The sequence below is a fragment of the Rhipicephalus sanguineus genome, chromosome 10 (genome assembly GCF_013339695.2).
Source record: "Rhipicephalus sanguineus isolate Rsan-2018 chromosome 10, BIME_Rsan_1.4, whole genome shotgun sequence".
Lineage (NCBI taxonomy): Eukaryota > Metazoa > Arthropoda > Arachnida > Ixodida > Ixodidae > Rhipicephalus > Rhipicephalus sanguineus.
In genome coordinates this window covers 8,769,643-8,785,970 of record NC_051185.1, presented here as the reverse complement: position 1 = coordinate 8,785,970, position 16,328 = coordinate 8,769,643, and the positions used below count along the sequence as shown (strand labels likewise).

The 16,328-nt window shown below is 45.7% G+C and overlaps 1 protein-coding gene across 1 annotated transcript in view; it reads left to right on the top strand.

The window, feature by feature from the left end:
* Positions 1-16,328, top strand: part of LOC119372326 (calcium-activated chloride channel regulator 1) — a 47,843-nt gene that overhangs the window by 14,890 nt on the left and 16,625 nt on the right. The window contains exons 6-15 of the mRNA XM_049419844.1: positions 1,010-1,189; positions 3,509-3,636; positions 4,772-4,886; positions 6,910-7,137; positions 8,342-8,641; positions 9,509-9,727; positions 12,138-12,411; positions 12,998-13,171; positions 14,856-15,152; positions 15,243-15,752. Of these exons, the coding sequence (XP_049275801.1) occupies positions 1,010-1,189; positions 3,509-3,636; positions 4,772-4,886; positions 6,910-7,137; positions 8,342-8,641; positions 9,509-9,727; positions 12,138-12,411; positions 12,998-13,171; positions 14,856-15,152; positions 15,243-15,752 (2,425 nt within the window). The remainder of the gene's footprint in view (positions 1-1,009; positions 1,190-3,508; positions 3,637-4,771; positions 4,887-6,909; positions 7,138-8,341; positions 8,642-9,508; positions 9,728-12,137; positions 12,412-12,997; positions 13,172-14,855; positions 15,153-15,242; positions 15,753-16,328) is intronic.

Here is a 16,328-nt window from a genome sequence, read left to right as displayed (position 1 = left end):
GTATTCATCACATGTATGCTCATTTCTAGTAAGTTGCGCATGTATATTATTTACTATAGCTGTTGATTACTGCTTCTATATAACTTCATTTTGACAGTGTAACAGTATATATCTCTCCGGCGGATATGTTATTTAGGCGCATTTTAATGTGTTCGTGGTGCGCATACATGTATTTAGATGTATTTATGCCACGATAACCACGTGTTGTAATAATCCAACTATCATAACGAAAAGCTTTGCTTGGATTGCGAATGTTTGCATTGCTGTTGTTGCCTGATTGTGGCTCCCTGACCTCGTCAAGCTGTATGCTTACAGCTTTCTTGCCAGGGTGGCCTTCAACATGGTACTTTGTGCATGTTGTAAATAAAACTTGAATTGACTTTGCCTAAATGTTTAGTTCATGAACAGACCGGACTTTAGGTAAGTGTCTTTTGTTCCTTGCTCTCCTATCGCCCCTCATTGGTATATGAGCACGAATGAGAGGTTAAGAAGGAATTTTATAGTGTTCTTATAGTGAACACAAATTCTTATTTTGGGGCTTGTACCTAAATGCCTACAAATGCCTATAAATGCCTAAACACTATTTAGCCCCAAGTTTCGCTCTCGGGCGCAGTTTGAAACCGTTATTCATGTTACCGGGCAACATTGACTGTTCAGAACTCTACGGGATCCCACCTAGCCCTCTATTTCAACCAACTCCCGGAAACAACGGCTAGCAGCAGTGAAGGGGACGCGCCGTCGAGCATAGCATTTTTTGTTTTCCTGTCGTAGATACAGGTCGCGCACGACTTCATCAGACATACAGGTCGCGCATGACTTCATTTGCATTCATGTAAAAATTTATTGTGCCTATATTCACGATGTTGGAGGCCTAAAACGTTTTGCCTGCCTATTATTGGTGCCTAAAACGCACTTTTTTAAAGCCTAAAAATCCGGCCTTTACTGATTAAAAGTCATGACGCATCAGTGCATTCATGACCTTTTTTTTTATTCTTCTTTGCTCTCTTAGGTCAAACTGAATGCCTGCTCGACAAAGATTCGCTACAGCGCGAAACTGGCCTCTGGAGAAAAGTGCACCAAGCTTAATAAAACCACGTGCAGATTTTCCAAGGACTGCATTATTCGCGTCTACGCATCGGCGAAGGATCCGGTCGAATCGTCGATCATGTTCATGCCGTATGTCGCCAACGTGAGTGTCTTATGTTCTTAGGCGCATGCTCGTTGACTCTTCTATGAAGTAAAGATGCTCGACAAACCGCAAAGACTGCGCACGCGCATGAGCTCAATGACAATCAGGCTCCGTTTCGCACAGGGCACCGCATTCTTTTCTTACAAGGGCGATTAATAGGAGCGTTCGTCACAATGATACCGTTTCTTGTGAACCGGGGTTCAGGAAAAAATCTTGCCCGAGCTTAGTGAATGGTATCGTTGCTTGCGCACTGACTTTGTAGCGGCAACTTTTGTCATGCATGCACGCTTTAATTCCTCGCATTATATTGAACCTTCATAATAAAAAATTCGGCAGATCCCACGCGTTGTGGGAATCGGTTTCATGCGAAGCAGTCAGCGAGTACTTCTATGCTGTATTTTATGGCTTTGAGCCAAGCGCTACGAGGTGGATCGACGTCTTTTTGTAAGTGTAACAGCTGTGTGCACATCGTGGGCTTACCAGGCACGTCGATAACACTGGCGCTTGAAGGGCAACTTATGGTGCGACTTAACGTCAGCCCTCACGTTAGAGTACATACGTCAATATTATCGAAACTAGGTGCAATCATGCGAATATCATGCCTACCTTTCGATAATGTATTACTCCGGGGTCGAGCAATGTTTCAATATAGCTTGCTGAATCACAGGAATACAAATGCAATGTTTATTAGAGTGCTATAAAGCGGAGCCAACACTGGAACCACATACGTTAATCTGATATGACGCCTGTATCGTAGGAGTACATATGTAGTGTTCATTGCTTTCACGTAAAATTAGATAGCCAGCACCACAACAACAATTGAATTTGCGCCGACATGACGCTTGCATAGGGTCTTTTTCCAAGGCAGTTTATTGACCTGGCGTGGCTCTGTGGTAGAATGCTTGGGTTCGCAGAATGCTTGGGTTCGATTCCCGCTGAGATTCCGATTTCTATACTTTGCATTCGTCGGGTCAACGCTGCCGATGCCGGTTCTTCATAACGCTCTCGCATTTAAATTACTATATGTCTGCTATCGCCGTTCCTGTGTAGATATAATCTGTCAATCACCAGTGGCGTATACCCGTATACCCCAGCCCGTGGTATACGGGTATGTGCCACACGTGTCTGGACGAAAGGGTTTGACGACGTACGCGACAAGATATTCATGTTGTTGATGTCATGACCTGACAGTAATATTCGTCAAATCATCTTACCCTCTCATGCCAATTTTGGTCTACACCAAGTTAAGGAGGTGATCATGAGAGCACCCAGACATAGATAGATAGATAGATAGATAGATAGATAGATAGATAGATAGATAGATAGATAGATAGATAGATAGATAGATAGATAGATAGATAGATAGATAGATAGATAGATAGATAGATAGATAGATAGATAGATAGATAGATAGATAGATAGATAGATAGATAGATAGATAGATAAACGCTCAAAGTGCCAAACGTTCGCTAAGAAATGCTTCGCATTTATTAATAATTTCGGGAGTTTTACGTCCCAAAACCACAATTTGATTATGAGGGAGGCCATAATGGAGGGCTCTGGAAATTTTTACCATCTGGTGTTCTTTAATTAACTAGTACCTGAAAAAGTACACGGGCCTGAAGCGCTTCGCCTTTATTGAAATGCGGCCGCCACGGCCGGGATTCGATCCCGCGACCTTCGGGTCAGCAGTCTAGCACCACAACTACTAGACCAGCGTGGCGGTTCTCTATTGAACCTTCAAGAAAGTAAAATTTTCATTTATCCAATCAGTGAATGAATGATTCAGCTGCTCGTGCTTTAGTCTTCCATGTTTATTCAGATAAGTCGTCTTCCGAATAGATTCAATATTATAAAAACTATGGGTGGGCAATATTAGAAACCCCGTACAACATCGCGTACCTCACCTGCTTACACAGAAGAGTCTTCTCTTCTGTCCCCTCCTGTCGGTTGCGCTGATTTGCAGTCATAATCATGTTGTACCAGCACGCTCAATCCTACAGTCTTCTACATTTCAAAGTTTCTCGGAAATAGAAACTGAGAACGCATCAGCTTGTGAACAGGTGAAGCGTATAACGGTATGAGTACTGGGGCGGAATCTTGACCATGTTCGGTCACTGTGTGATTTTCGAACGTTCGGCCGTCGCACGGCAGCTGGCTTCCGGCCAGAACAGCAGGCCGAAACCGAACGTTCGAAAACCGAACAGTGACCGGATGTGCAAAAGATTCCGAGGCAGCAAATGTGGATGGTGCTGCGACGGGTATGGGATTTTCGGAAAGAAAGTATGCTCACGTTTGAAACCACAACCTACACTGCAGGTGAGTCAGTTCTGCGACTCCGGCAACGGATCGCGCCAGCACAACCGTTTTGCTCCCAACAAGCATAATGCGATCTGCAAGGGCAAGTCCACGTGGGAAGTGATCAGCGAGAACGAAGACTTCAAGAAGTATGCACGCCTCCCTCTCTCATCTCTATGCCAAACTTAATATTTAAACTCCTATATTTCTTCAGTCGCGCCGCGTTGTACAGCTGTAACACTTCTGAGACGAGAGATTGATTCCAGCAGTGCATAAATGCAACATTAGTCGCAGTACATCCACGCATATACCTGCTTAGTTTCGACACAGGCGCAATCTAAGTGATTCGTCAAGAATGCGGTGATATACGTGAAAACATATTGGTTCTAACGGTGTAGAGAGATGCCCCACTACGCAACTAATTAGGAACCTTAAATACCGACACAGGCGTAGCCTTGGTATATAAATTTGATAACATGCCCATTGACCTCTTGATTTCTCGATACTATACAAGTAAACAATGAGAGTAGACAAAAGCTGAGCTTATGTAGGCTGATGGCAAAGCAACCTACGCGACGAAAACAAATTCCCACAAAAAATACGTAAGTAAGAAGACTGCTCAATATCAATTCCAAGAAAACTTCTATAAGAGTCGAGAAAAGCACCGTGTAAAGAAGAACACTTAGGATAGATTCAATAACCATACATTCTGAATTCATCTTCCATCTAATTTGGGCACAGGGTTACATGTGCTCCAGCAGCCTCTTTTATTTATTTATTATTTTTTGGAGGGGTGTAGTGGGATAGCGAAAGAAGATATATGCAAGCAATTAAAACTCCGAGTCCCTTATGCATTCAACTAAAATATTTTCCTGCTCAGTCGACTGTAGTGGTCCTCTCCCCCACCCCCCACCCCCCTCAAAGAGCTTTCGGCACCCAACGTGGTTTGGAGGCAGCGCAAGCTTTCTGCACCTGACCTGGTTTTGTCTGCACCTGACCTGCACCTGACCTTTGACCTTTTACCACCTTTCACTAAGCGACGACGTCTTGTGATGACGTCTTCATGTGACGCCATATTGACGTCATGATGACGTCAAAATTTTTGTCGTTGCGTGACGTCACAATTATGTCAGATAATGACGTCGTCACGTGATTTTTTAAATCCCCGGACTGACGCCGACGGTCAGTTTTCGCGTTTGATTAAGCATCTAAGGCTTAGTAATAAAGACAGACCACTATTAACTTAGGCGCATGTGCTCCTTCATCGTCCTGCCATGCTTGCAGCTTGCCAAGGCCCGACATGTCCAAGCGCATCGAGGTGACATTCGAAGAGACGCAGCAGAGAGAGGATCTACCCCAACGGGTTGTCTTGGCTCTCGACGTCTCCACCAGCATGGACGTAAGTCGCAGACGTCCCTCCCAAGGAACGACTAAAATGATTCAAGCGCATCGCAGCCTATCATACAGCTTTCGCTCCTCTAAGGAACTTCTAAGGAAGTTCGTGTTAGAGGAAATCAAAGGGGAAAATGGGTCGCCCCCTCTCTTGGAAATCAGTCCTACCATGAAAATTAAACAGAAGACGATTACGTAGTAGTAGTTGCAGCTTCGTTGGACGTTAAAAATAATAAGTGCATAAATCTGCGCGCTGTGTGTTCCAAGAAATGGCGGCAGATTTCGGAATCTACATACACGAAGCTCATTTGCATCTTTGCCTTTCCCCCGATGCTCTGATGCGCTTCTGTAACTAGGTATGGAGACGTCAATATCGAGAACCATTTCTGAACGGCATTGTCCAAGAGCCGTTCCTTAGCTATAATCTCTAACCACGAGTAACTTGAGCACAGAGAGGAAGCGCGTAGCCGAAGTTGCTTCACCTGGAGGAGTTCAGAGTTACCAGATGCTGCTGAGCTAACAAGCAAATAATAATCACAAAACAAGCCCCCCCCCCCCCAAAAAAAAAAAAAAAAAAAGCGGCGCGACTTTCGCGAAGGAGCACCAAAGAAGCGGTAATGTAATAATGTTTCCCATTCTCCAAAATATTTTTAATTCTAATAAGAAAATATAACTGAAATACGAAGGGGAGTTGAGAAAATCACTAATTGTTTTGTACAGCGAAAATATGTGCAACTATGAACGAAAGCACATACGTATTCTTTAGCATTGTCTCCATTCGGTTGAATGCACGTTTGCCAGTGCATTATTAACGCTATTTGTTGATTGCCCCAACGCATGCTTGACTTCAACACTCAGCTACTCAAAGTCATCGACAAACGCGCTATTAGTGAACGACAAATGCGCTATTGGTGAACGTGATGATCACTAAAATAACTATAGTTGCTGGAAAAACGCAAATAAGCCCAAAAAACGCAACAAGCGACTAGAAAGTTTCTGCACAATCGTGTCTTAGAAACAGCAAAGGATGGCGTAAAAACATATGCATAATTTTCCCACTAAACCACGATGACGTATATCACCACTGCACATAAGTACAGAGTAATCTGTAGTGAATAGCAAATAAGCACTCTGCGGCATTACCTATTCATAGATGACGTCTGGACTAATTATCAAACGCTGCCAGGGCTAAGAATGTCACAGCTGTCTCTTTACGTTGTGGTGACGTGTCGCCGATTATCGCGATTATCTCGTGGCCACTGCTTTTATGCATTTTATTTGAGCGACCGCGTGGAGTATTTCTTGTATAGGCCATTGTGACAGATAAATCAGGACATCAGTACTGCCGTACAGGAAGTTTATTCTCTAAAACCCGCAGTAATGAATACAGCATCACTCCGATTACAACGTCCAATGCTGAAACGAATATCACCCAAAGGAGGGTTACGTGCCGACACAGGTATGACTCATTTCTTTATGGCATATAGGCTTTAAATTTGTGTGAACAGTCATATGCTTCTGAGGTGATAACAGTTATTTTATCTCTCAAGTTTAATACGGTGGATGCAACCAGCGTAGTATTCAAGTAACATTTATTCATGGTAGGTATGCATTCCTGCTGTAAAAATGTAAGAATAGACACAAACAGCGTGCGATTTCATTAACTGCGAACAGATTTTAAACTGCTTACGATTTATAAAATTGATAATGCCACGTTATTGTTCGTGTCATGTAGAAGATATATTATTCAGGATTATTGAAGTGAGACACAGTTTTTATCACGGCATTTCAGTGGCAACAGGAAATGTGTTATATTGCGTAAAGAGCGCGTCAAAAAAAAAAAGCACTGTACCAGCCGTGGTCGCAGCACCACGCTGGCAAAATGTGATTCATAACTTACGCGTTATGCTTTGTAGAATATTTAAGAAAACACTAAGATATGATTCGTATATACTCGACATCTAGGTTCCATGTACATGTGCCAAATGCTGCCTTTCTCACTAATCCGATTTGTAACTCGTATGTTCTAGGACTACAACCGAATGACGTTCCTGAGGAAAGCTGTGACCCGATACATCCAAGATATCGAGGATGGCTCGAAGCGGCTCGCCATCATCACGTTCAGCAACAACGCGACGGTCCGACACCCCTTGATGATCGTGAACGGTGACACTCGGCAGGGCCTCCTGAATACGGTCAAGCAGTTGGAGACGGTCTGGTCCACGTGCATTGGCTGCGCCCTCCAACGAGCCCTGGAGGTATGCACCGCATGGACCCAGGACTTAGCTCTATACCTTTCCAATCAGTAATTACCTAGTGCACATATCTTAAAAATTTTGGCTTACTATGGAGATTACATGATCTATGACGGAGGTCTCAAAAAGCTCACCTCAGCTATCGGGCCGCAGTCACGAAATTTAGGCCCGCAAGGACCGGGAGGGGGGTGGGAGGGGGGGGGGGAGGGTTGAACAAAATGCCACCTAACGTTGCTCTTTAAAAGAACGCCTTTCCGATATCTCATATATGGGTCATTTATTTAGGTAACTTGGCGTCAGGATTCGATCAATATATAGATAAAAATCTCCATAATGAATTAAATCTGGAGGCCGGCTCTGAAATATAAATATTTTTTTCCACGGTTATTTTTCAACACGTGGTGACTTCATGGGGTGCCTCAAGAAAAAAATTCTTGACACAAGTCTCGTCTCTACAGGATACTCGTAGAAAGCGTTAATAATAGCAATAGGCGAGAAAATAATGGGAGTACCACTTAGCAAAGTCACAAAACTTTAAGCCGGGGGCCGCAAGCGGAAGGTCCGCGGGCCGCGTGTTTGAGACCCCTGATCTATGAAGAAGTTGCAGTTGCGGGACCAAGTCGAGGTGGAAACACAAGAGACGCATTTCGGGATCCGTACGGATTCACTGATTGCACCGACACATCTCTGGCGTGCTTTTTGGCTTGACTTGGTCAGTGACCACAAACTCTTTTTTAATTGATACTGAACGGCCTGCGGTCTAACGCAATTATTTTTTATTTAATACGGGCTCTCGATGTGTCATTATGTAGGCAGTCCAGAAGGATGTGGCCCACATATTCGTATACAAATCCACATTCGCATGCGGGAGTTTCAGTCCTGCCCATTCTGTGTAAAAAATGTTTTGTCTTGGTAGCACCTAGCCTTAACCAGTTAATAAGTGTTTCCACAGTTGCATCTAAAGCTAATGTAATTTAAATTCAGTGAGCGAATCAATATGGTATAAACCACCACAACCTCTTCATTATCATGTTGCCTGGCCAGACGAACTCTTGACTACTATATTACATGATAATGTAAATGAAAACGAGGTTTGAAAGGCATACCGAGAAACATAGATGTCCAGACGAAATTTGGTGGGATATCGCGAGACCTTATGTACAGGTTCCTCACAACGCTCCGCGTTAAAATAAGAACGTTGTTGCAGGTGTTGACCACTCAAGACGAGACGCCGGAGGGCGGCATCATCGTGCTGATCAGTGATGGCATTGAGAATGAGAAGCCTCATCTCAAGGACGTCCTGCCGCAGTTGACAGCAGCCAAGGTGGAAGTCAGTACGCTGGCACTGGGAACCGAAGCCGACGATCAGCTAGAAATGTTGGCAACGGCCACGCGCGGCAAGGCGTTCTCCTTCCAGGACCTGAAGGGAAACACGGCACTCCGCATGGAGACTGCCTTCCTGGAAGCTACCACAACACAGGCCGGCGCAGACAAAGAGTACGTCACGGTACGTATCCTTCACTGCGACGGTACAGTTCTCCTAAATAACTGCAATCATTTCACTGTCATCGTGATAAACCTGTTTTACGTCCACTGCTAGACGAAGTCCTCTTCGATCGGCCTTCAGTTACACCTGCTTTGAGATATATGACCTCCTCTTCCATCTGAAAATTTAACTGTCCTCTCTACAGTCTGCAGGGACAAGCACTCGCAGTCGCTCATACTCGTCTTAACCACAGATCAATGACGGCAGTAACCATTTTGGAATGTCGTCCTGAGAAGTCATCGCGGTCGAAGGCGACTAAGGCATTGTTCAAATTCTTGAGGACGACTTGCACCGGCGGTTATAGGACAATAGCTATACAGACCGACAGAGTGCGAGGAGTGTGACTGTATGTGTGTGCTCCTCCTCTCACTCTTTCTCAATACCTCTAACATTCAAACACCCCTATCCCTTTCCCCATACCAGTTCTTCTAGACTGGTAAACGTCCCTGCCTTTCCTCTGCCCACTGTTCCTTCTCCTAATTAAGACATCATACAACTGAGTAGTTCTCTGCTACCTCCGAGTGCGTTTCCATCCCCGTGGCACCAATTAATTATTATAGATCACAGACACAGGCGTAGCCGGCGTGGGGGCTGAAACCTCCCCCTTTCCGAAATGTTTCAATTTTGCATGTGCATGCAGGCGCACATACAAACGCACGCACGAACATATGGCCTCCACCCCCTGCCCCCTCCGATAAAAGTTTCTGGCTACGCCACTGATCCTAAATTATGTTCCCTATGGAGTAATATTTAATAGCGCTTTGCCACGAGCAAATCACAATATGGCCTGAATATTCTAACACGCCGCCACTCTTGCTTTATCGACAGCTCGTAGACGCCGCAAGAGAATTTACGACCAAGTTAGAGGAAAAGTTGGTGCTCGAACCTTCATTGGGTAATGACACGGTCGTCTTGGTCGAACGAGTGAAGCCCATGTACGCCGACTTCACGGTGACCCTCATCGATCCCAGCGGCCAAGAATGCAAACAATGCTCAGACCGCGGAGACGAGCGAACGAAGAAGATCGTCATACCAAGCCCGGCGCAGGTAATGTAGTATCTTACACTGCACATCCATTAATATTGCGCCTTCCCATGATGGTCAGCATTATATAGGCCCCATGCGAACCGCCTGCAACACATGAAGGAGTTCACCAAGTGCTCTATCTCACATTTTGTTTCAGCAGTGGGGCAGCAATGGCATCCTCTGAAGCGCGTCGCTCGTTAAACGTTGCAGGAAAGGTGCAGGGCTGGTTCACAATCTTTATCCCCTTTTAATTTAATGCCAAGCTTCTGGAGACTGAATGTAAACCAAGTGGTAGTGTTAAAATAAATTACAGTGCATTCTACAGCAATTAATCCTATTTACAACGTAGTTATCTAATTGCACAGTCAGTTATGCTATATTTCTTCGTAAACCGAATTCAACGACCCACTCAAATTACATGTGGTAGTTGTCTGCTGGCAACGAGCATTCCTCAAAGGGTGAAAAAAAATATTTTGAAATTCCTGCCGAAACGCACAACTTCCAACGACTCGTTAAAGGGACACTAAAGGCAAATATTAAGTCGACGTTGATTGCTGAAATGACGGTCCAGAAACCTCGTAGTGCTACTTTTGTGCCAAGGAAGTTCTTATTTTGAAATAAAATCACGTTTTAGTGGTCCGCATCGCGTTAGCGCACTTCAAATCACCCGCCTGAAAGCGGTATTTCGCACGTCACTGTTGCCGTGCCCAACGTTGCCCGCCTTTACTGCGCGGCCGCCGACACTAGTAGCAGCAGAGCGAAAGCAGCGGCATTTTGTCGAACTTCCTATCAGAGCGACTTTCACGAGCGTGCAAAATACGCGCGGCAGTACGTGATACCAAAACTACCACTGAGATGCGACCGCGTGAGCGAAGCAGGGCGCCGGGCGAAGCGCAGTTCGGCGAAAACGGAACTCTTGAACCATGCGCGCCGTTCCCCATGGCAACGCCAAAAAGGTTCTTTTTTCCATGAATCAAACAGAAACGAACAGGCAGCATTTTATTACGTCTCTTGATGCACGGAAAGATTTTTTATTGCAGCTAGTTTGATTACTAGTGATTAATTGTATTCGGACTCTCCCACGTCTTCGAATCACTTCCAAAATGTCCCACTCGTGGTGCTCATCGTGTGATACATTTAGCTTAATTTCTCTGTAAGTAGGGCACTGCTGTTGATAATATTGCCGTTTTAGACGTTGTCATACATTGAGCTTTCACTCTGACATAAATTGTTATTTGCCTTTAGTATCCCTTTAAACACGGCACTTCCTTCACTAAAGCGATAGATAGTATGTAGCAATATATTTTAACCATAAATAATATAAAGGATGTTTATATAGGCAAAAAGAATGCTTAATTTACCATTAGCTCAGTGTTTGCAGTCTCTTACCAACAGTGCACAAAAAAGTCGCGTCTCCGAATAAGGACGCCGTGTCGCAAAGGGTTATGCAAGCAACTTCCCTGTTGAGTATACTATCTTGGCGAACATGCAGGCGCGGAACAATCGTGTGCAAAGCGTTCGAATGCGGTTGCGAAGGCATCGTTCACAAGCGCATCATTCACAAGGCACCAATCACAAGCGCAGGAACAGGAAGACAGCTTATTTTGTGGGGAAATGGCAATGCGAGCCATATGCGAGAAGACGTGAATACTGTGTGGCGATGGGTATAAGTCGCACGCAGCTGTGAACATCGGTCACCTTGAGGCATTTTTCGGTCGTCAGTGGCAAATGATCACGCGACTGGCGCAAGTCGCAGGTGTGAATGAGCCTTTAGTGCTTGAAGCGAGGTCGGGTTGCCTTGAACGCGTTGTTAAAAGGAGATATTTAGTTAAGAAGAAGAAGAAAAATTTAAATGCCATGGGGAAGCTAAGGAAACGACGCAGCATGCTTTAATTGAATGTGGAGATATCCGCTCGGCTGTATGTTTGGACACTAGTCTACACGAAGACTTGGGCTTTAGGGACGGCAATGGCCGAAGTAGAAACAAGTAAGAGACGGTTAGAGGATTGGTGGAGGAAAAGTAGGGAGAAAGGACAAAAATAAATAATGTGACAACTAAGGTCACTCTGCCGTAAGGGGCAGAACACTGGGCTCTGAATTTATGGAGTGTTTTTTTTTCTTTCATATCGCAGGAACGATTGAACTGAAGCAGACAAAGCATTAGGCCGATTTAAAAGATAATAACAATTTTAAAAACTTTTTTTTTCGAGCTTGGTGGCGCACAGGTCACCAACCCGTTATAATGGTGACGCTCATAGCATTCATTCATGAAGTCGAGGCGGTGCCTTTAGCGGAGGAGCGTTCTAGAGTACGGGCGTTTAAATAACCTGATCAGCGCTATGTTTTCTGTGTTCTTCCTTCGTCCCGGTCTACGTGCGCTGTAACCTTTCATAATCGTCAAAGTTGCTCATGAATTTACCGATCAATTTAGCCCGGGGAATGGACCATTCGAGTGGAAAGCACTGACTCTCGACCGGTGGAGGTCAACATCCAAGCCAAGTCCAAAGGCAAGGATCCCGACAGCGAGCCGATTCGGGTCAACTGCCGAATGGCCAGCCTGGAAGTTGCGAAACCTAACGAAGCTATCATCTACGCCGACGTCAATAAGGGCAGGAAGGCTGTGCTCGACGCCACGGTGGTCGCCGAGGTCACTGGCCCAAACCAGCCGCACAAGTCTACGGTACCACTTCGTGACGACGGTCGCGGTGCGATTCAAGTTTGTAATTCTCAGAAACATTAACGTAAATGTACTATAAGTTGGTCACATGCTAACAGTCCCACACTCGAGTAAATCGATCCCCGCATGCATGCAACTACACTCATCAGGCCTCTCGGTAGCTGGAATACCTTGTAATAGTGACATCACACTAACGTTCACGTGTTGAAGTTTCGGCGCGAAATTCAAGAAAGAAACACTGAACTTTATTTTCCCTTCTAATATGGAACCTATGATGGCGAAATTTATGATAATGAAGTTCTAAAAAAATAATTTACCAGTTCGAACTCATTTAGTGTTACGCTTTAGTGTGCCTTCAACTATGAGCGACGAAGTCAACGACAATAACAACCATGATGCCCTGCGCCCTCAGGTCACGTCATTTAACTGTAAGTCAGGTAGCGATGAAGGCGAGTGACCCAATGCACGTATTCGCATCTATTATTCTATAAGTGTTCAGTTGACCAGTTCCAAAAGTAGGATCAATCATTCGCAACGATTTGAAATTCAGCTACTCAAACACTACGCTTTGACGTAGAGAGCTCGTCATACGCTATCACTGAATGTCTTTACAGATGCCGACGTCCAGGCCAACGATGGAACTTACAGTGGGTACTTTGACGAGTTCACTGGCAAAGGGAGGTACGCCGTCACAGCTCACGTTTCGAGTAATAACAGCGCTCGAGTGAGCGATCCGAAAGTTGCCTCTGGTAGCTTCTACAACATCCCTGTATCCACCGTGCCATCTGGTAAGTTGCACTCATGTATGCATTGAGGAAATTCATATTGAACAAAAACTCACAGGGTCACTTATGCAGCCACCTAGTCAACTCGTAGGCGAAAGCCATCTTTTTTTTTCTAAGTCGATGTCTTGTTCCTGCCCCGCCACCCCCCCAAAAACTTTCTCCACCTAACGTGATCTTACATTGCCTCCGGGATCAGAGGTGTTGCAAGCTTCCTGCACCTCACGTGGTTTTAGACTGCCTCTGCGATCGGACCACCTCTAACCAAGCGGCGATGTCATGTGGCGTCATGAAGACGTCACAAATTATGGCGATATGTGACATCATGATGACGCCATATGGTGACATTACGTGATAATTTTTGCAGCGCTTGTGTTGACGCCGCCGACGGTCAATATTCGCGTTTGATGAGGCATCTAACGCTTTTGCCTTAAAAAGCTTCAAAAGTATTAAGCCGGTGAGCTTATCAGACAGACAGACAGACAGACAGACAGACAGACAGACAGACAGACAGACAGACAGACAGACAGACAGACAGACAGACAGACAGACAGACAGACAGACAGACAGACAGACAGACAGACAGACAGACAGACAGACAGACAGACAGACACTATCAAAGTGTCAGTGGCTCGCTAAGAAATCACCGTTAAGAGAAGTCGCGGTGCCTGACAGTTCAATGCTCACAGTTGCTGCCGGAACCAAGAAGCGTCCTCCTCTCACCCCCCCCCGCCCCCCAGATCCCACGGAACACCCTCATGGGCCTTTCGTGCCAAGAAAGACGGTCGGCTGTCCGCTTGAACCGCGTTCGTCAGCTGCCCTCGCACGGTTCCACTCGCACATAACCAAACGACGCCAGGGACGACGTTATCGCCACTGGGCTTTATATGGAACATCACGGCGACGGGAAGAAATACGCCTGAAGAGTCTATATATATATATATATATATATATATATATATATATATATATATATATATATATATATATATATATATATATATATATATATATATATATATATATATATATATATATATATATATATAGAGAGAGAGAGAGAGGGGTTAAGTGAAGGGCAGGGAAGTTAACCAGAAATTTTTCGGTTTGCTACCCTGCACTGGAGAAGGGTTAAGGGGGGATAAAAAGCTAAGAAAGGGAGAAAAAGATTAAGAAAATAAAGAAAAAAAACGCACACATACTCAAGAACGACAGTGTCATAGTCGTTTAGCGAGGCCGGTTGAGCGCAGAAACTTCAGGAGCGCCTTCGTCGCTTTCTGGTAGGAAGCTCGAACGTTCCGGCAATCCAAAATTGATTGTTCAGAAAGCGGTTGGTCATTGAAGCGTGCTAGCGTTGCTGAGAGCTGTCGTCTTTGGGAGCTATAGTGAGGACAATGACACAGGACGTGCGCAATGGTTTCCTCGCTGCCACTGAAGTGTATATAATTGCACACATTTATGTCCCTAATACCGATTCATGTCATGAGACAGACTGAGTGAGAGACATATTTGTCAGTTATGTAAGTACATTTCTCAGTGGAAATCTACAAATGTAAGAATGTAATGCTGTACAAATGTAAGTACGTTCGGTCATTTCCACATGCAGCCACCACGTGGCCAGGATGAATAGGATTAGTAACAACAAAGAGTCACAGACTCAATTCTGATATAATACAAAACTAATCGGCAGACAAATCGGAGCCAGACACCGAGGCGGACCACGAATACTCGATCGATGACTTCGAAGACGACGACTCGACCGCCGAAGAGGCAAACCACACGTCGGCGAGCGTCGAGCCTACCGGCGCCTTCCAGAGGGTGGCGGTCGGAGGGTCCTTCCAAGTTACTGAAGACATCGTGAAGAGTCAGGTGCCCCCAGGTGACATCGACGATCTTAAAGTGGTCGATGTGCGCCCGGGAGCGAACGACACGTTGGAGGTGCAGCTCTCGTGGACGTGGCCAGGAGCTCACCTAACATCGGGAAAAGGTAAGCGTGCAGGAGTGTATAATGTGCTGCTGACTTCGAACCTCGCGCACCTTGATCTTCTCTTGACCTTCTCTCTCTCTCTCCTTGCAGCCGCAGCCGTGGAGCTTCGAGCCAGCAAGGACAACGCCAAGCTAGACTCGGACTTCGAGAAGCAAGAGCAAATGACGAAGACTGACGTTGTCGAAGGAGACCTCGACCCCCTCCCTGCCAGCAGCAAACACGTCGCAACGTTCACGTTCGCAAGCAAGTGGGCCACACGTCGACCCGACGGGGCCTTAGACTGGAAGATATTCCTGGCGGCTCGCGTAGCCAACAGCGACGGGCTTAAGTCCAAGACTTCTAGCGTCGTGCAAGTGACGTACACGCCTCCTCCTGTAACGACCACAGCGGCCACTACCACCACGGTGGCCCCCACAACAGAAGCAACGACAACGCAGGCAACCACAAGGGAAGTAACCACAACTGAAGCACCCACAACACAAGAAACTACTACGGTAGCGGCAACTACGATGGAAAGTACAACCACGACGGTGGCCGGCGGGGAACGCACACCGGAATCGCGTGGTCTCCCGCAACTGTGGCTGTGGACCTTGATAGGCGGTATCGCAGCAGTCATCGTCATTGCCGCCGTGATCGGCGCGGTATTCAGAGCCAGCGCGAAAAACCGAAAAGTGGCCGGCCGAAGGCGAGTTGGTCAAACAGCGACTGCCACTGCTACAGATTCAGAACTGCTTTAGCGGTTCAGATTCAGAACTGTTAGCTGTTTAACTGTTCAACGATGACACATGGGGCACCATAAATCCGGAACTGCATATCTTTCTACAACGAAGACACGCAGTGTTGGACTTCGAAACTATGGCGTGCAGCGTGCGCCTCGACTGTCTGTGCGTCTTAAAACGAGCAACGCAATAATGCAACTGTGTCTCATCTATTATTATTGTTGATGTTGTTGTTGTTGAGATGTACTTTTGGGCTAGTTGGTTCATAATCGCAGTAAAACAGCGCCGGCGAAAACAAAAGACCAGACGAGAAGGACACGTAACACAAGGCGCCAGGGGCGTAGCCAGAAATTTTTTTCGGGGGGGGGGGGGGTTCAATCATACCTTATGTATGTTCGTGCGTGCGTTTGTATGTGTGCGTGCCTATATACGCTAGCAAAACTGAAAAATTTTTGGG